We start from the raw sequence: 20,929 nt of genomic DNA on the forward strand, positions 1-20,929 counted from the left end.
GGAGAGCCGCAGGGGAGGCGAGGCGAGGCGCGGCTGCGGGACCCCGCCGAGGCGGGCCGGCCGGGCCGGGCCGGGGAGGAGGGGCGGCGGCCCGGCCGGCCGCGCTCGTGCAGCCCGGGGTGGGGCCCTGCCCGTCGCCGCCGCCGCCGCTCGCCGCCATGAGCACCGGGCGGGCCGCGGGGGAGGCGGCGGGCGCCGCCGCGCCCTCGGCGCTGCCCAGGGTGCTCTCAGCCCTCTTCTATGGGACGTGCTCCTTCCTCATCGTGCTGGTCAACAAGGCCCTGCTCAGCGCCTACAGGTGAGGGCCGGCGGCGCGGGCCGAGCCGCAGGCCGCGGCAGAGCGGCCGCGGGGCGACGGGGCCTGTCCCGGCCCGGCCACGCCGCGGGCTGGCGGCCGCGCCGCGCTTCTGCCGGCGAGGGCAGGTTGTGCCTCGCTCCCGAGGGGAAGCGTTTTCATTCCCGTTAGCACAGCCCAGCGGCATCCGTGCAGCTCGGGTCCCGGGACGATCAGCTGGCGCACCGGCACGGGCCGCGTAACACGGGAGATGTCGGGAAACGTGCCGAGGCTGGGGTCGGTTTCTCCAGTTTCAGCCCCGATTTATGCCCAGCGTGTACCGCTCCTGCGGCACCACCCGAGGGCAGCCTCCTCTGCAGGCGCGTTTGTGAAACACCCCCGTCTTTTCCGCCAAGGTCTTCCGTTATACCCGGCGCCGAGGCTGGCGTTTCGCTGGTCGCACCAGCTCAGACCCTTCTCAGGAACGCAGCCTTTCCCCTAACTGTTCCTGCCAAACAGTCTTGTTACCTTCCTGCGAGCACCTGTTTTTTCTGAGGTACCCAAAACCGAAACGTGAACCTCAGAAAACGCCTTAATCATAAAAACACTGAAGAACTACATCTGTTGACTTGCCGGGCGCGGGGGGGGGTCCCACATGAAGTCGTCCTCCCGTAGCTGTGATCTTCTTGCCGTTAGTGTTCTTTACTTACAAACTTTGCTCTGGTTTTGCTGTGTTTTAGCTCACTATGAACTGACAGCAGAAAAGGGAAAAAACCCAACAAAATGAAAGGAAAAAAGTGGAAAAAAAAGGCAAAACTTGCCGTTATTTTCTAACCAGTGATATTTGAACACATAAGAGCTGTATATAACCCCTCCCAGAAATGATACATGAGGCAAGTTGTGATTTTGTTTTATAGTGGTTTTCATCGTACAATCTGCAGCTCCCTGTAAGTCCCTGGCATACGTCTAGCACATCCATGAAAGACAATCAACGACAACGTGCCCATCAGTAAGCCTAAATTTTGTGTAAAAAGCTTACAGCATTGCTGGGAATGTTTAGGGCTCTGTAAATCAAAAAAAGTCTGAAGAAATCTGTGTAGTACAGATAAGTGAGGTCTCCATATTTATGTTGTGTAGCTATAAGTACAACACAGTTTAGGTGTCACATGATTATAAATGTAAGTCCTGTTTCTTCTGCTTTTTTTTTTCCTTCTTTTTTTTCCCTTACTACCTCTGTTTCCCAGAATCACTTTTGCTATTGGCCGCTCCTAACCCTTTGTCTGTGTTATGACTCCAGTGTCCTCATGGCCTTCCTGCTGCGGTTCAGAGTGTTTCTTTCTTTTGCTAATACTGTGTTTTGCTCCCGGTGGTGCTCATCTGAGGTGTGCATTTCTCAGCACACCGAGGAGTAGGATAGCGATTCTTGGTGGCTTCTGTGATAAAGAGCTACAACCTCAAGGAGCCTTGATTAATAGAAAATCACAAAGCTGGTTGACAACATGGATCCTCCTTAGGCACTTGTTAGTGCAGGTGTGCACAGAGAACAAAGTGGGTTTTATTTAGATTCCTTGGATGCAGGTTGTGTGTGACCAGTGCAGTCAAGCAAAATGCTGCGTGACTCCTGGGAGGCAGCAGGAGCTGTCATGTTCAGGGAGCTCCTTGGCACCTAAGGCTTTTGGGCAGAAAGGCTCCAGACACTGCTGGTGATGGCATAAAACAGCCATCCATCGGAAATAACTTCTTTGCTTGTGTTTCAGTATGCATACAGAGAATTAGCAGTTGCTGCAACACCTTTATTGGTTTTAACTTGGTGTAGATTTAGGGGAAAAAATGGAGGGGCTCAGGCTCTTCAGGTGTCCTGCTAGTTTCTGCTTTCTTAGCGTTCAAGTATCCATGCTTTCAGCTAAAGCGAACTGAGGGGGTATGGTAGGAATTTAGCTGGTTTAGCAGACAATAGAGAGGTTTCTACAACATTTACCTAGGTCTTTTCTTTTCACAAAAACATACTGCTAGAGTGTTTGGAGATAAGCTTCCAAGTTAGGGCAAGTGCAAGAGATTTAGCTTACTGTACCATCTCAGGATCTATAGCGTATATGTGAGGTCACTCAAAAAATTATGCATTGTTAGAGTTCTCCAAGTGTGTTACCTTCACTTACAAATATACCCAAAACAATTAGCTCTTAAGAATTTATCGGCTGTGCATACGCTATGTTATATGGATGCAGCTTATGTTTTGCTGCAAAAATAAAATATTAGGACTCCAATAACTGTAGCAGTTCCTGAGCTCTTCTGAAAGACTGGCCAGTCATCTACAATTTGCGTGTCCAGTTGTTGACTTTGGTGCTAAATTTAAATGCCTCTTTTTTTGTTGTTTTGTTTTGCTTGTTTGGTTGGATTTCTTTTTTTTGCCCTTTCCTCAGTATTAAATATCTGTTTATGCTTTTCAGCTTCCCGTCACCAATGTTTCTTGGAATTGGACAGGTATGTTCAGAAGTAAAGCACACTAAGTGTACTCATTATTTGTAAGTTAAACTAATGTTACCATAGAGGTATATTTTAGGGGGGGAAATCTCTGTTATACTGCACTGCTTGTCTTCTGGATTAGATACACCGTGAGGAAGAGTGATATGTTTTAGTGAATTCAAGGAAATTTCAGCTCAAGTCAAAAGTACTGCCTGCGAAGAGTCTTGTAAAGGACTGGAAATGCTATTTATTTCCCCTGGTAGAGCTCAGTAATTAAGAGATCTGGCCTTCAAAACTGCCAAGATTTGTTCGAACAAGTGCATAGATCCCATGAGAGTCCTTGAGCATTTGTGGATTATATGCAGAGACATTGCCTCTATTTGTAGACAAACCGTGTATTTCCTCATAAATCCCTCCCCCCTTTCCTAGTAGTTTGGCAGTAGGACTACCACACAGTTTTGGTTCTTTGTTGCCTTATTTGCTTGTAGGCAATTTGCAGTACTGCAGTAGAAATACGTTTTTTGTTGTTAGTAGGCATCATAGTAAAGCCAAAGTTCAAATGTTTGTGTACAGGATCCACAAAAAAGAACGTGATTCTGCAGAGGGATGGCTGGGAAAGGTGGAGCCTTGAAGCAAGTGTTGTTTAGGCAAATACATTTAAAAGAGAGGATTTATTTTGTGGCAAGGTTACAAGCTAAGGAGTAGTGAGGAAGAGGTGAAAACAGGGTACTGCAGGTCTGATATCTCTGCTCTTTGGTGCTGAGGAGAGTAAAATGTCTTGTTAAATCTTTGCTGTGGGAGAGAGAGAATTTCAGACATCCAGACTGCTCAAGGAACCACACGTCATGTTTCAGTGGAAGCCAAAGACTAGAAAATGTGGCAGTACTTCATGTTAAGGGCAACGGTATGCCCTTGTGTCTTTGCAGAGCCTAAGACTCAATGGCATTTCCTTTTTTTGTTGACTGATCCTTCCAAGATTTCCCTGAATGGTTTGTAAAGTGCATATAATATGGTATAATGCTTTAGTCTGTAGAACATGACTCCACCCCATTTTCTAGGTAGGCAATTAATGGATTTTTGTATAAGGAAAACTTAACATTTTTTTTATCCTTCCTGGGGCAAGCATTAACTCTTATGATGTATGAGTGCTCAGATAATCTCTTTCATTCTGTCCATATCTTTCATTCCTCATGTTGTCAACGGACTGATCAATGCACATTTCCCGCCTCGCATTACCAAAAAACTTGTAGGAGTGACTCTGCAGACTGAACAATGCTCTGAGTAAAATAGCATGATTATTCCAGTATCGTCTCCCGTTTTATTTTCTCAGCTCCTTCTCAGCGTGCATTGTTTCACAGCGTGCCACTAATTTTCTCAAGCCAGTAAAACATATGTCTATATTGTACTTCTAAATAAATAGCAGGCAACACTGGTAAGAATAAAGTTATTCCAGTTTATTCATTGTGGGCTATGTTGTTTTTTGAAAAAAATATATAATACCTAGCATTTGTCACATGCATATAAAGATGTTGTCTTTGAAGCAGTTCTTTCATTCATACATCACAATTTTGCTCTTACATGACTTCTTGTTTTTTCTTTTTGTTTAGATGGCAGCCACTATACTTATCTTGTATGTGTCAAAATTAAATAAGATTGTTCACTTCCCCGATTTTGACAAAAGTATACCTGTGAAGGTAAGGATTGATATTAGTAAGAAAATGTTATCTCTTGTAATGGCATTCTTTCTTATGGAGACAAGATATAAAAGAAGAACAGAAAACAATTTTGCATTTGTTTGTCAAATGTGTTTGTTTATATCTTTGTTTCATTTAGTATTGGATTTGATCATTTTAATTTCACTGCAGTATTCTTGCCTTTTGTTTGCAAAGAAATCTGGTGCCATTTGGTTATGCAGTACATGGGAAAGCATGCTGTACCTTCATACAGCTGGATGAACTCTTTCAGATTCCTGAAGTACTTTTGTGGATGTATACAGCTCCCTGCGGGATCAATGGGAGATCTGTGTTTAAGAAAGAATTTTGATCACAGCATGAAAGGCTGTTTGGCAATTTGAATGGGACATGTGATAAAACAATAGAAAAAGAATACGTGATAGATCAAAAACCCAAACAACAGTTGATTCCAAATGTAAGATTCATGTTTCCATAGGAGGGGCTAAAATAATGCCTACCAACAATACTGTAGGTAGGGGCTAGCTGCATCATGCAGACCTTCAGTGTGTATGGTCTGAAGAGGCAGCACAGAGAAAATATGAGAGAGGATCTTTTATTATCTCAGATTGGGAACTAGGATCTCAAATGACTGTAGCAATGATCCTCGTAGATATTTGCATCCATGTGCAGTGTTGCTGGAGCTTTACTTTGATGCATAAGCCTGCGTATTTATATCTTGTTGTAAGATATTGGTCAATGTTTCCTTAGAGATACAGAGAGATAGTTAGCTCCCAACTCTCCCGCAGAGCTCAGATATCACAGCATTTCAGGCCAGCATCTTCATTGCAGAATCTTGTCTTATCATCAGTATGAGGTTTACTATGAATGTCTTGCAGCCATTGGTGAATGCTCTATTTTCTTAATGCATGCTGAAATCATTGGCATTTCTGCATGTAGAAATCTTGTAGGAATATCTATAGCATCGATTATAAAATGGACAATCCTTATTTTTTTCAAAATGAAGAAGGTTTTCCAGTGGGTAGTTTTGAGTTCGCCATATAAACAATTTGTTGAGACCTCTGCACCCCTCCAATCCCACTACTCTCCCTCCCTGCTGTGGCCTTCACATTAAAATCAGTACAAGGGCATTAAAAAATACAGCACCCATTTTTTTTGTCCTAATAATATCTATCCTTTCGAAGACTTCCCTGGATGCGCTGGGAGCGGTCAGCACTGCAGCATCCAGCCTTGGGTATTGCTTGTAGTGCTGAATTTGACTAGTCACAGTGAATCAGCTGGATTGCTCATTGTTGATTTCTTTACTTTTTAAAGCACCCTTTGACTGACTCTTTATCCTTTTGACGACTTTTGCTTTCATTGACACTAAGATTATCATTCCCTTTCATTCCTGGACTGGTTTATGTCCGCAGTGCTTTCAGCTAGAGTTTTAGAGTAGCAAAATGCTTATTTTAGTGAGGAAGCTTTGGAGTTCTTGACCCTTTTTAAGTAAATGTTTCATTGATCTCCGATGTTGTGCTGGATGTTGTGATTTTGCCTTTACAATAGATGAAGTTCAGAGGAAAGAGAATGTAGTGTCAGCTCTGTTTTCATGCTATGAATGAAGATAGTTTTCTAAATAAAAATCTGCAGGAGAGTGTGTTACAAAATTTTTGCAAGCTTATGTTGACAGGTTGAATATTTATTGTTATTTACAGTCCTCTTACTTTATACTCTGGTTTACTTATACTGTCACCTTCACTTAAAAGTTAACTTCGGTTAACTATAGTTAACTTTTACTGTACTTTTCTCCTCTCTCCTCTTCGCTATAGAAGAAAGGCAGAATTTTTAACATTGATAAAATGCAGCCCATTCCTCTGTATTCTTTTCCGGCACACAATGTTTTGAGAAGACATAGCCTCTAACAAACACAGTGTCTCCTGAAGCACATATAGGCACAACAACAGCAGCTCTTACATGTTAGGATAGAGGGTCTGTTTTGTCTTTCTGCCATTTCAGCTCTGCTCAACTGATAGTGAATAGGACGAAATGTACACCACCTTTGTCCCCAGTGATTACTTTGGCTGGTTTTAATCTTCTGCAACTTTTCTGTAGTGGGAGAAAAACAGCTTTGAACTGCAGCTGAATATTGTATAGGGATCCCTGACTTCTGGTACATTTTCTTAAGGTTCTGAAGTTCTGTTATTGCGTCTCTGTATAGTGTTAAGGCCCATATGTTTCTGTGGGAGTCAGTCTCATTGTGCTGGAAGCTGGAAATGGTAAAGTTTAATTTACCCCTAAATACCTATCTTTCCCTTCTAGTATCTCTCATGGCATAATTTGTTAGGTAGCTCTAAAATGGTGTATCTTCCAGGCATACTAGTATGTGTGGAGTAGCTAGAGAAGCACAGCATACTTACACTTACTCATTCATTTATTCCACCTGTTCTCTTGCTTATTTAGTTACTGTTATTAGGATTACTTTTATACCTAAAATTCAAATGTTGGAATGAGTATTAATCTGAGGATTATAGTAATTAAAATAAAAGTGATTAACATTTACACTAAATGGAGTCTGAGTCTCATTAGAGGTAGATTGTGACTCTTCTAATGAAATCGGTGAAGCTGTGGTCGTGAACAGTCACATGAATGAGAGCTGCAGATCAGTTTGCAGCATAGTTATATTTTTTTCCTTAAAAAAACCCTCTTTCTTGCTAAAAGTACATCTGATACTACAATTCTATCAAATAAAGTTTCTCAACAGTACTTCAAAACATAATAATCTGAGTTCTGCTTTTAATTTTGTCACAGTTGTTTCCTCTGCCTCTGATTTATGTTGGAAACCACATAAGTGGATTATCAAGTACCGGCAAACTCAGGTACAGTAAATGGAAGTTATAAGTAGACTGTTTGGATTTTACCCTTTTCTTTTTTGTGGAGGTAAAAAATAAAAACTAAAAAAAAAGGCAGTGCATAGGGACTTAAGTGCTTATGATGTCTGTCTGTCTGTCTAAACTCCTGATACTATTTTGAAACTCTCACCCAAAACATTTGATCTGTTTACAAGTTGTCTGCTTCTTTTAAGGGGGGGCTTAGCTAGGCCTGTACTGACAGAAAAATCACAACACTCCTTGTGACAATGAAAGTGCTTTCGCTTTCCTCTCATACCCAAATGTCCAACTTTTCCTGGGTGTCCTAACCAGAGAGTTTGAAAGCTGTAAGAAAGAAGAATATGGGAAAGATTTGTACCGTGATGTCAGTGCAGGTTATTTAGGACACACCAAGAGATGGAAAAACTACTGTATAGTGGATGGTGGTGGTGGCGTAGCCCTGCTGAGCACCAAGAGCAGGTTGTGGGCAGATTGCTAAAGGGCTCACTGGCTCCTCTATGCCCATGAGCATAGATCCATCAGAGTTGCTTACATGCTGGTGCTAGAAAGGTGTAAGATATGTAGAGGCCCTGCTGTAGTAGACTGACACAATTTTCTATGGAAGAGGAGTGTAGAAGTATGACAGCTGCACCAGGTTTGCAGGATACATGCACTACCGTTGCAGTGGTTTCTTGTATGTTATTACAGGCTTCTGAGGGTTTGATAGTAAGCTAAACCAAAAGACAGAATCTTGCAGGTTTTCAGCATTTCGTAACTTTGAAATGTTAAGCACCTGGTTCTGCAACTCTTTGTTGTACACATTGAGAAGTTGTTCTACTGAAGTCACTGTTCAGGCAGACATACGGACTTTGGCAGTACTGTCCCTAGTAGCACTTCAACCAATGTGAATATGGAAGTAGTTTCAATCCTGTAAAAGTTTGATTCATGAGTTCTTCTTTCCCCTGTTTCCCTAACTGTAATTTTAAAATAAAAAGTTTATTAAGTGCACCTTCTCCTCCTCCTATGACTGACATACTTCTTTTAGATTTACTATTCATAACTGATTTTTATAACAGAAAAGTAAGAATGGCTGCAGTTTCTACCATTGACATTTTGTTACATTGCATTTGTTACCTTATGTGACATTTGTTTACATTATGGAATTTTCCACCTTGTTTGGGTTGTCTGTAAGGTGTAGATGATCCTATGCATAATTTCAAAATGTCTGTTCTAAAGTGGTTAAACTCCGTGTTAGGATTTGTATCATTTATTAATGCAGTTGCTAATAGTTATCTTAAACAGAGGATAAATTGGTCCACATTGCCATGTTGTCAGATTTCCAAAGTGTCAGATGCAAGTGTTTTCTCAAATTAATCAAAAAGGTTTCCAACTGCATCACTTCGTGTAGACCAGCGAGATGTTGTTTGTTTGGTAGTTGCAGCTGGTCCCACCTATGATGTTTCTTGTACTTTCTCTGTTTTTTTTCTTGTGGATTTATTTTATTTTTTTGAAAGTACAGCTTGTTTACTAAGCACATTTGCTTTGTATTTTATTTCTGTTACATGTTTTCAGAGGCAGGTTTACTGTGTGTCCTTTAAGTTTACAATAGAAATAATTTTTACTTACCCTGCCCATAAATTCTACAGGAATAATTATTTCATGGGGGCTATACTAGGTAGAAAACAGCTTTTATATTTCATGTCACTGATGCAGAGGGACCTTTTAGAAGGTAGCCAGTTGCATTATTTTACAAACTGGCAAATCTTGTTATTATTTAATGATTTGGTTATCTAATCTGCCTCTAGTGTCAGACTGACATTTTTTTATGTATGCTAAGTGGCTGGGAATTTGTTTTGGTTGCTTATTGCTGGACTAATGGTTTCATCCTCTGCTTAGTAAAATTAGATAAGAATTGGAACAAAAAAATGCTGTTAATCTGATGCTGTGCTTGGATTTTTTTTTTTTTTGACAGTTTGCCGATGTTTACAGTGCTCAGGAAGTTTACCATTCCACTTACTTTACTGCTGGAAATCATCATACTTGGGTGATCCTTTTTTTTTTTTCATTTAAGATACCCTTATTTTACATCATATCAAATGGATTACTTGTGGCATCTCATCAGAATATTGAATGAATGCTTTTTACTGAGAAATAGAGAAGACCAAAGAAAATGGTTTTATGTAGCTTTTTTGAAGACATAGGTACATGCAGGTTAGTGAATACAGGAAAAAAAATTCAGCTTGCTCTCATTTTCACAGCTCATGCTCTTGACTGTTGCACAGGCATCAGGTAAGCAGAGCACGACTCACACACTTCTTTTAGTGATTATGGTTTGTGTCTCATCTCGGGGGCCCCTAAGCTGCAAACTGCTTCAGACAGACAGACCCTTACGTCTCAAAACAGTGGTGATAGTATGGCAGTCTGCTTATGTAGAGTAGCTTTCTGGGTCAAGTCTGAAAACATACCAGTTTAATGAAACAAAATGGTATCTAGCAGTGTGCTGTTAGATCAGCAAACTCCTTAATTATAGATACATCAGTTATTTTTAATGAGAAATCAAGACATGTATGCTATTGCAGCTTGGGATCACTAGTTTCAATTGTACCCATTTGGAAGAACAGGAATATAAATATGTCATACTTTGTCACTGTCATAGTTCTATCCAGGTGGCTTGTGCTTGGATAAGGCGAGGTCACAAGGGGAAAAGCAGCTTGCTGAAGCTGAACCCAGGCAACATGAGAGTGATGGTCAGGGGAAAAGCATTTCAAAAAGCCTGCAAGTAGATTGGCATCTCCTTTTGGCTGAAGCAGCAGTTGATCAATGTGATTCATATTTGGGGATGCTCCAGGATTCTTTTCTAGTTACAAGTTCTTACAGGGAAAGCAGAACTTTCTGTCTTCTGCTGTTGGCCTGCTAGGAAGTGAGGAAAGTGTGAGTCAGTGAGATGGTCATCAGTTCTCAGCTGGACCACAGCAATGTGGTGTGTGAGTGCAAGCAACATCCTAACCTAAGAGAAGCTTAAGAGCAGAACGCTGTATTCGTACAGACTGCTGCAGTGTATTTCCTCAGGGCTGAAAATGAAAGGACTCCAGAGAGTCTATGCTGGCTTACTTCGGGATTTGAAAAGTAGTCAAGGTTTGGGTTGTTACTGTTGAGATTCATTATGATCAAAGCCTAATATATCTAGAGACTGCACAAGGCTTTGTTGTTGGGACAGCGGTCCACATCTCTGCTCCTTTGACACAGAGAATTTCTCGGAGAGCATTGTACATTTTGTTTTGATGGATCTTTTCTCACAGGCCAGCTCAGTGCTAGGGGCTGGCCTGAGAGAATGGCTAGGGGAATGTCTGTAAGTCACCTTCAAGTATGGTGCAAGAATACTTAAGACATTCCTACATAAAGTAATACAGGTATAAGAAGCAGGATAGTTTTACAGTATGCTTTTCCCTACTCTGTGGCAGTGCTTATGTAGACGTACTGAAGAATATAATAAGCTTCTGTGCTTTCCCCTCCAAGTACAAGGTTTCAGTTTGACTTGAAAATAAGTATCTATTTGAAAAATAGCCCAGATAGTGCACTGTACAGCATCTTCCCCAAGAAGGGTGAGATGAAAAACTACACAAGAGATGTGTAGTGATTTTCTTGTATTGGATTACTGGAAGACACTGATATATGTCCATTATGAGTACCAATACACAGTAAATTATGGTTTGTTCCAGCCTGTTACTTTAAACCTTTAATCTCTCTTAAAATTATCTAGCAGCAGAGTGCTCACAATGCTTTTTCAATCTCTGTTCTCAGGGCCAAAGTCTGACAGTGTGGCACATAGTCAATCACATTGCTTCCGTATGGTTATCAAGACTGTGCCCTCCTGTTAAATGTTCTGTGATTACTAATTGATTTGAAACTTTTCAGGCAGACAACCATTTAATCTCCTCTTCAGATAATGAAAATGTGAACTGTCTATAATTTTTGTCTACAGGAAACGATACCCACTGAGTATTATAGTCAGCGTATTTGCCATCATTCTTGGGGCTTTCATAGCAGCTGGGTAAGGTTTTTGTTTGTTATATGATGTCACGTTATGAGAGCAGGATTTTCTTCCTTGATAATTGCCAAGTAAACCTAAGTTGACATCAGTTACTCTGAATTAAGTTGATTTGGAAAATCTCTCTACTGACATCATTGGGAGGTGCAGGAGTACAAAAGGAAAAATTTAACTCCAGCTGGAAGTGTTTGGGTGCTTCTTTTTTCCCCCTGGGTTTTCCATGTTTACAGGGTCATATATGAAGCAAGTTAAAACTGTGTGAGGAACACTGCTTTTATTTCATAGTATCAGTGTATATTAATAATCTCAGAAAAGTATATTCTTGTTCTGGGTAGAAAGACTGATCTTTTGGTTGTCAGATACTGTTTTGAATTGGGCAACATCTATTTTTTTAATCACTTTTAACAAGTTCAAATGTGAGATTAAGTTTGCAAAGCACTCTTATGTTAGTCTCATCTGTTTTTTTTTCTGTTTGGATATTCCTTTACTTAACTGTAAATGTCATGTTATTTTTTGTTTCTCGGCTTTGCTATGTACAAAGGTAAATAATTTCCATGTGATGTGACTTGGATAGAGCCGTGTCCTATTAAATGAATTACCCTATATCCATGAAGTAGCTAGTCAAAACAGAAAGGATGACAATATGTCTGGTCTGACTGTAAAAAACAAGTAGTCATTCTTTATTCCCTAGCTACTTTTTGTGTTAAATGAAATAGATAAGTATACTCAGTAATAATTGGACAGGTTGTCAGGATTGAGGCAGATGGAATTTTTCACAAAATGAAAACTGAACATTTCCTACCACTTCCGCACTGAGTTCTGGGAACTCCCTGATGACTCATTTGTGAGGGTCCTGTGACTGGAGAAATGTAAAGTACCTTGACTTACAAAGAAGGCTTAAAGCAAAACCTGTGACTTGCTGGAATTCTCAGGATTTGCATTTCCTCATTTATGATACTTCTCTAGGTAAACAAGGTATTGCAATGCATTGTATACTGTTTGCTTATTTACAATATAGTATTTCTTTCCCAGGTCTGATCTGTCTTTTAATCTGGAGGGCTACACGTTTGTATTGCTAAATGATATCTTCACAGCAGCAAATGGAGTTTACACAAAGCAGAAAATCGATCCAAAGGTAACTGGGGGGTGATTAGATTGAATTTAATATTATGACAATATGGTAACAGTGGGTTACTTATTATATGACTTTATGAACATACAGTTATAAATAGTTTGATTTGCTTTCATATTTCAGTTGATATATGCATCCTTAATACAGAACACCTTAGGAAGAACTTGCTATTAGTATCTCAGGCCAGGCTTAGATAAACAGTGTGTTTTATTTTTTCCCAAGTCTTTTAGGTAGAGTTTGTAGTGGCTTTAAAACGTTGGTTTTGGCTAAAAAATAAAATAAATCCAAACCAAAAGCAAATTGTTTACCTGTAAATTTGATACATATATCTAAGGAAGATGACTTTTTGACTAGAAACACACTTTAAGTGAGGTTTATGTAAAATAGACTTGTGGGTAGGAACAGAGACCTGACCAGTTTGAGTCAATAACAATAACAACCGGTATCTTTTTTGGCTATCTAAAAGCAGGTCTACACCAAACCCAAAAATTTAGGCCACACCTTGATACCTTATACTTTGTGTAAACGTTGAGCAGACTGCTCTTCAAATACAGTGCCATGAAAACATACCGAGCCGTAGCAAAGAGCAGTCTTGGAGATGCTGGATAGAGGCTTTGCACTGACTTTTGTGGGTCAGTCTGTACAGTGGAAATACATATCTTTTAATAGTCTGAGGAGTCACATTGAATCCAGACTCCGTATTTTGCTTTAAGAGCAGCACTTAACGGCCTCACAGGTTTCTGCAAAATAAGAGGTTTCATTTTAAAGCAAGAGGTAAACTGGAGAGATTTGCTACGTAGCATGGCTGAATCTGGAAGAGGGGAAGGCTGCTTTTTCATTCCCCTAATTTTCAGTCAAGCAAGTTAACCAACAGGATATATGGCATCCCTCAAGTTGCTTGAAGTTACATCGGTTACCAGTGGTTACAGATGCTCCATCTAGGAGTCAGGCTTCATTCATTTTCCTGCCCTATGCTTTTGTGGTTGGTTTGCAGTAGATGGAATGAGTAATCCCTTGGCCAGGCAGAGACTTATCTGCAGTCTAACACACAGAGCAGTTCTGGACCAGTGCCTAGGGCAGTTTCTGACTAGCTGGTGTTGTATAGAAACGTCCCCAGGTGTAGCAGAGCAGTAATATTCTGCTGAATATACAAAGTGACTGAAATGGAAATGCAGCTCAGTACTAAACACTGAATCCAACGATTGCAAGCTTGTATTTTAAATTGAGGTGTATTATGTTTTGTCTGCTCATTGACAATAATGTCAGAAGGATTGCCAGAGTAATATTAGTATTTTGCTCGCAAGTGGCTTGTAATTCCAAACACTATGTTTCATTTTTCACAGGAGTTGGGAAAATATGGTGTCCTTTTCTACAATGCTTGTTTCATGGTGGTTCCAACAGTTATTATTAGCTTTTCTACTGGAGACTTTCAGCAGGTAAGGAGCAATATTCCATATTTCAGCCTGATAACGGTATTTTGTTCCGTTTTTTCAGTTGGAGGGTGGGGTTTTTTGTTTGTTTTTTTTTTTAAAGAGGTAATCCTACCTCCATGTTCGTGACTAGTATTTGAAATATGTGACTTGGACTTCCCTTCACAGGTAAGAACTTACAATTATTCACTCTGAGGAGAAGCTGAAGCTTCACATATAAGGGTGTGATAGCCCTTATATGAGTCTTTGTTTAACAACTAATGCATGACTCGGAACTCTCAACTAGAGCAATTGGTTGGGAATCCACCTGCACTGTGATTCACCACATGCTCTAAAATGAGATTGCAAATACCAAAACCAGACAATTTCCAGTCCTTCTCTCATTCTGATGCATGGAACAGATTCCTGTTTAGTCTCAGTCTAGTTTAGTAACCTATATTTTACATTCTTACAGAACGACAGCATGATTCTCCATAGCTAATCGTAATACAGTATAATACCTAGCATGTAAAGTATCAGACCAGGAGGTTTGTGTTGTTTTTCTGGCTCCCTCACAGACTTGCTGAGTTGCCTTTTTTCTTACCTCTAAAATGAGTCTAGAGACTCATATTTCCCTTTGGAAATATTTGAGATTTGCCACTGAAAATGATTACTGAGCTTGTGGGTGTCATAAATCATTCCAGTTCCTTTGTTGTATGTTGTTGTGCCCTGGACTCACATGATTTTGTCATTGTGTTGTTACAAGTCTGCTTTAAGTGGAAAAATTGTCATTCCTGAAAAATGATGGCTTTAGATCTGCTCTGAGTGTGAAATTTCTTCTTGTGACGTCAGTCCAGCATGACCTTGTGCCTGTTTAGGAAAATGTAGCTGATGCCCTTCTTGGCAGACTTAGTGGAGGCCAAGTTTGTATGGCTGTAAGGTTTCAACTGCTTTCCCAGCAGTCATGGCTGGTGTCCTCTTGGGAGAGCTGGACAGGGAAATTTACCTTCTTGCTACAATTATTCCACAGGAAAAATAAAGAGTGTGTTGTGCCCACATGTTTATTTGGCACAAACAGTTTAATGCTCAATTACCTGGAAAGAAAAAAATCGGAGCAATGCATAGTGCCTGTTGTGCATATGCATTAGCTTGGTCACTTAATATTAAAAGTCCTATTAAATGGTGTGGATAACTAGTGTCAACGTGATGCACAGAGATTAAATCACAGAAAAAAGGTAGAAAATTGAAAAATACCGATGAAAAGTCAACAAATTATTGTAGATATAACACCTGCATTTAGCAGATTTTCAGGCTGTAGAAGTTGGCTTGCTTTTAGCCTAGCAGAGATTTTTGCCTTGATTCATCACAGACAATGCACAGCGTGTACCTTTTGCCAGTCAAAATATTAGACTTGTCTATGTGATAGGGAGATTGGTTCTGCTCCTCTAGCTTTTTCTGGAGCAGTAGCTACCACATCTTGTAGAGACTGCAGTCTGTGAGTGTCCCAGTTACTCACTTCTCCTTCACCAACTGGCTGACTAGGAGGACAGGAAAGCATGATGCTGTGGAAGACAAATGAAGCCCTAGAATGTCTCTTGGTAATACTTTGCAATTTGTTGTTGCACACCAGCACAATTCTAGCAGGGCAGAGCTGCCCGAGATCCCTCTAATCTGTTACCTCAGGTGCTGGAGACTCGGCTAGCCTCAGCATGGACTAATAGCCTTTACCCAGTTTCTCAGGGATGTGTTCAGCCTTTGCTGAGTTCTGAGCTGATACAGGTGACTTTAAACTAACCAGATTAAAATGAGGCGTATCCTGGAGTTACTAGAGATGGAAAAGAATCTGTGACATGTTTCTGAGTGACTGTTGTGTGGTGCTGTGTGTTTGTTTGCTGTATGTCACTAAGGAGTAGACTTCAAAATGATGATTTAGCCTTCTCATTGACCTTCATTGATGAGAGACCTAGTAATGCTTATTTAATCTACTTTTTGAGCTCAAAAATGCAGGCTCAGACCTTGAAAGCTGTTCGTGAATGAATCTATGGTATGAAATAGATTTCAAGGAGGTTATTTCTTTATTTGCTTTTCTTTCTGTCTGATATCAACACATATTCTCTGTATTGTATTTGCGTTCGTTGCTTGCAGTGTGCAGTTTTATATCTGCATTGCTGTATATGTTACAAGAATGTGTTGAGGTATCATGGGTGCTGTCGTCCTGTTGTCTCTGAAGTTAAATGCATCAAACTGTTTCCAGCAGTAATATAATTGTTTTGAAATTATAATGTAAATCAAATACATTTTGTGGTTTTGCACATTTTCATATTAACTGTATTTTATATGTGTTTACAGTTGATTATATAGCACATAATTCTCTCTCTCTCTTTTTTTTTCTTAATAGGCAACGCATTTCCAGCACTGGACAAATTTTTTATTTGTCCTTCAATTTCTTCTTTCCTGCTTGTTGGGGTAAGGACATAAGGCGATCAAGTAAGATGTTTTATTGACAGTGTTTCAAATTGCAAATCTCAAATGTAAGACTCGCTAGTAAGTTATGTTAAAATTCAAAGAAAATATATTTTTCTCCCAGGCTTCCTGTCTTTTATTTATTTCTAATAGTGTAAATAACTGTTTCAGTACTATCTATGTTGTGGCCTTTACAAGTACAGGGGTCAACAACATGATATTTAGCTTTTTACTTTCTGTACTCAGTATATCTCTGCCGGCCATCTCTTCTGATTATTTAACAACTTCTTTGCAGTTCATAGAATGTAAGCCCGTTAGTATAGGAACTGTTTCAGTGCGTCTGTTCTTTAAAGTATGTGGAAAAGTATGGGAGACTCAAAAGTAATGAAACAATGCTTTGTTCCTGTGGGAACTGCAGTCAAAGCAAGAATAAAAAAGTGAGTTGGATCCCGTTCTGCTCTTTCACACGTCACCAACCAAGGGGTCAAACTAACTTCAAATACTGACATTTAAGAAGCACAGAAAATAGGGATGACTCTGCTAGAGCTCAAGCAGCACATTTTAACATGTATTTTTAGTACTCTGTATATGCACATCATTAACTTAAAATACAGATCCACAGAATCTTTTTTTAGGGTTTGGAATAGGTGGGATTGAAGATCCCGGCAAAATACTGATCCAGAAAATATTGAACATTTCAAAGTGTTGCTAAACTTCTGAGCTCCCTGGAAGGAATTTATAAAATTTTCTCCTTTGCTTTATTTAGGTTTCTCTTGATGTATTCTACTGTCCTATGCAGTCACTACAATTCTGCGCTTACAACAACAGTAGTTGGTGCCATCAAGGTGAGTTTTGGAGAAGAAGGAGATGAGAATGCTCAAATAGACAGGCAGGAGCATTGACTCAGCAGTGATCCTGGTTATGCTTTGAGCTGGAAACTCAAAATGAGGGCTGATACTAGACACTGCTTGGGCCATACATTGGGCCACACAACAAAGTGACCTTGTTTTCTTCCATTGAAGCTCAGGTATACTCTAGAAAGCAATGTGAGTATTGATTTATTTTTATTTTTCCTACACGCGAAACTTGAACCACTTTAAAAGGTGTACATTTAATCATATTTCATCAGTTACTATCGCTTGCATCTGTTCCTTATCAAGTTACTGTGAATTAGTCTGGTGCAAATCTATTGCAAACTGACTGCAAACGACTAACCCACTTTCACTTTGGGCTGAACTAGTTTCCATTGCTGCTAATAAGTAGGGCATTCACAGATACAGAATAATGGCTAAGTTCTGGTAAGGAGTTCATTGCTTTGTGGTTAACTGCTTCTGTTTCTGTGTGAGAACTTGTATTCTAGCTGAATAGAATATTCCATTTTGGTTTGTATGAATTCTGGTCAATTCGATCAACACCAAAACATGCCTGTCTTAAAAACTGAACTTGGTGTCCTAACAGTCTGTTTTCTCTAACCCAGTTTAATTTAAAACCCGTGCAAATTCCTTTGTGTTGATAAGGCCAGCATGTCTGAGCTGGGAAGATCACTAACTGCACAAGCAACTTTCTGTTTGGAGAGGAGCATGGAGCTGTAAGCTGGAAGAGTTCTAGCAAAAGATGTGCAGTTGTGCGCCAAAGAACTATCAGAATCCAAACTAGCTTAGACACAGGAATAACAGTCCTCAGGGTGCTCCCCTTCATGGGTGACTAAGGGAAGCTATGCTGGACTAACCTCCAGCATAGCAAAATCCGCATGGTACTTTTGTTTCTACAGTTGTTTTTTTTTGAAAGCTGGCAAGATTAATCTAGTAGTTTTCATTTTGTGGTCCTGAAAGTGTTCTTTTAAATTTTATATGTCTGCATTGAACCATTAAGATAGAGCAACACTATTTCTATTTTCTGAGTAATAATTAGTCCTTGAGACATTTTGAACAGCTTTAAAGTTGAGAAGCACTTTATGAAGCAGTAGTCCCCAGTAGAAATCGGTAGAAATGATGTCATTGTCCAGGCTAACTGCTAAAACATTTGAAACCAAAAAAGTGTTGGTAAAATGATCACACAGTTCTATAGCTTTCCTTCTGTCTATAGGGGACAATTTTCCCAAAACTTGATGGGGGCAGGGTGAGGGGTAGAATCTTTAACTTCAAACTGTGCCTGCCTTGAACTTGAGCCAAGTGCTTTCAATGCACATTTACTTGGCAAAGTAAGGAGGTTACCCTTTTAAAGCAATAGTAAAGAGCTTTTATTGTAACTTTAAAGCACAATTTTTATGCTTGAGAACACAAAACCTGCTTTTAAGAAATAGGATTTGAAGTGAGCCTTCCAAAGATTAAAAAGAGGTACATTTTCAGAAGGTGGCCATAGCTCCATTTTACATAACATCAAATAGCTAATTTTCTTTTTTTTCTTTTTTTTTTTCTTTTTTTCCTTTTTCCTTTCTTTTTCTTTTTTTTTTTCTTTTTTTTCCCCCAGAAAGTCACTCTCAGTGCATTGCATGCCTTTAGAAAACATACTGATTTATTATTCTATTTCACTGTTACATTACCCATAAGGTTGACATCCCAGGAAACTAATTTAAACGCTGATTTTAGAGTGGCCAGCAACAGAGTATAGCTATTCCCTTAGAAAAGTAAATTAATTGATGTGATTTATATTCTTGGAGATGAAAACTGACTTGAATAAATGCGTGGCTTTTGCTTCCTTACAGAATATATCCATTGCTTACATCGGAATGTTGATTGGTGGAGATTACATATTCTCCATGTTAAACTTTATAGGGCTAAATATTTGGTAAGTAGAACTTGAATAGCTTTTATTTGTTAAAGCAGAAGATTTCTCAGTGAGATATAGTTTTATGTTTTGTTTGATTTGGCCCACTTGGGTGATGCAGTTTTGAAACTACCGGCCTGAGGACGCACTGCCTCAGGATATAAAGTTCATTACAATTAGTTATGTCTTTTCCTGTGTCGTGGTTTTACCCCAGGTGGCAACTGAGCACCACACAGCTGCTCCCTCGCTCTCCCCGCCCCAGTGGGACGGGGGAGAGAATTGGAAGAGTAGAAGTAAAGTATAATAATAATAATTATATATTATTATCATTATTATTATATTTATAATATAAAATTATAATATTATAATAATATAAATTATAATAATTAGAATTATTATTATAATTATTATATTATAATACTATATATTATATTATTATATTATATATATTATATATATTATAATATATATTATATATATTATATATATATTATATATATTATATATATTGAACACCAAGTTCAATATATTCAATATCATATATATATATAATAATATATATAATATATATTATATTATTATATTATAATATAATATTATAATAATTATAATTACTATAATTAAAACTATAAAAATATAAAAATATAAAAATATAAAATTATTATTATTATTATTATTATTATTATTATTATTATTATTATTATTGTAATGAAAAGGAAAATAACAAAAAGAGAGAGAAATAAAACTCAAGAAAGAGAAGTGATGCAAATGAAAAACAGTTGCTCACCACTAACTGACCGATGCCCAGCCTGTCCCTGAGCAGCCACTCCTGCGACGAGCTTTCCCCCATACTGTGCATGACATCATATGGTATGGAATATCTCTTTGGCTGGTTTGGGTCAGCTGTCCTGGCTGTGTCCCCTCCCAGCTTCTTGTGCATCTCCAGCCTTCTCAATCAGTAGAGCATGAGAAGCTGAAAAGTCCTTGATTTAGTGTAAGCACAACTTAGCAACAACTAAAACATCAGTGTGTTATCACATTATTCTCATACTAAATCCAAAACACAGCACTATACCAGCTACTAGGAAGAAAATTAACTCTGTCCCAGCTGAAACCAGGACATCATGTCTGTTTTCAGATGTTGAATCTTACTGTAGTAAGATCTTAACTATGGAAACATGCCTGCAGTTTTACTATGTGGGGTTGAGTTCATTCTTTTTTTTATGAGCAGCAGTTCTGAGCTGCGAGGCTTCCAAGTAAAAGCCGAGTGGTGTGGGAAGTGAGAGCACTGATTGAGTGAGTTGTGCCCATTGAATATGAGTTATGACTTGTGAGTTGTTACTTTTTGTGTTTGGATGAACTGTTACATCTGTTTGTATTAATCTGTTGGAGCAACTGATAATTGATCTTTGTCTGCTCAGGGCTCGTTTCTCAGATGGCTTACATAGCTCTGAGGCACTCCTAATTTATGCTAGCTGGCATTCTTTAATCCTTTGGAAGGAAAACTACATACCTATAAAATGGTATATACAACATCAGGTATCTCTGACACCTCTGTTCATTCTCTTTTCTTTAGTATGGCAGGAGGACTGAGATACTCGTTTTTAACCTTAAGAGGAAACAGCAAGCCTACACAACCTGGGGACGAAGAAGATGCACTTCCTGTGTCAAAGAGTTAGCCAAAATGCCTGCCTTGAAAGAGACTGAAAAGACAAGTTCGTTTAGTGTTGCTGAGAACTTAAATAAGTATATGCGGGAACATATTTGGAACAAGAAAAAAAATCTACCTCAGTTGCCACAGATGTGCGCACAGCTCATTGGTTCAGAAATATTC

The 20,929-nt window shown here is 39.1% G+C and overlaps 1 protein-coding gene across 5 annotated transcripts; it reads left to right on the forward strand.

Annotated features, from left to right (window-relative positions):
* Window positions 1-122: 122 nt before the first annotated feature.
* On the forward strand, window positions 123-20,923 carry SLC35D2 (solute carrier family 35 member D2). Of its 5 annotated transcripts, XM_075136215.1 has the most exons (13): window positions 691-830; window positions 1,192-1,283; window positions 2,722-2,755; window positions 4,345-4,431; window positions 7,219-7,286; window positions 9,250-9,321; window positions 11,260-11,328; window positions 12,358-12,460; window positions 13,801-13,893; window positions 16,265-16,332; window positions 17,096-17,174; window positions 19,034-19,116; window positions 20,672-20,923. In XM_075136215.1, exons 2-13 carry the CDS (start codon window positions 1,252-1,254, stop codon window positions 20,772-20,774), a joined length of 891 nt encoding a protein of 296 aa, XP_074992316.1. In that variant the 5' UTR covers window positions 691-830; window positions 1,192-1,251; the 3' UTR covers window positions 20,775-20,923. The 5 variants fall into 5 exon arrangements, with proteins under 5 accessions (XP_074992312.1, XP_074992314.1, XP_074992315.1 ...); XM_075136211.1 differs by lacking the exons at window positions 691-830; window positions 1,192-1,283 and adding an exon at window positions 123-298; XM_075136213.1 differs by lacking the exons at window positions 691-830; window positions 1,192-1,283; window positions 11,260-11,328 and adding an exon at window positions 123-298.
* Window positions 20,924-20,929: the final 6 nt, after the last annotated feature.

Source organism: Calonectris borealis, chromosome Z (genome assembly GCF_964195595.1).
Source record: "Calonectris borealis chromosome Z, bCalBor7.hap1.2, whole genome shotgun sequence".
NCBI classification, from domain to species: domain Eukaryota; kingdom Metazoa; phylum Chordata; class Aves; order Procellariiformes; family Procellariidae; genus Calonectris; species Calonectris borealis.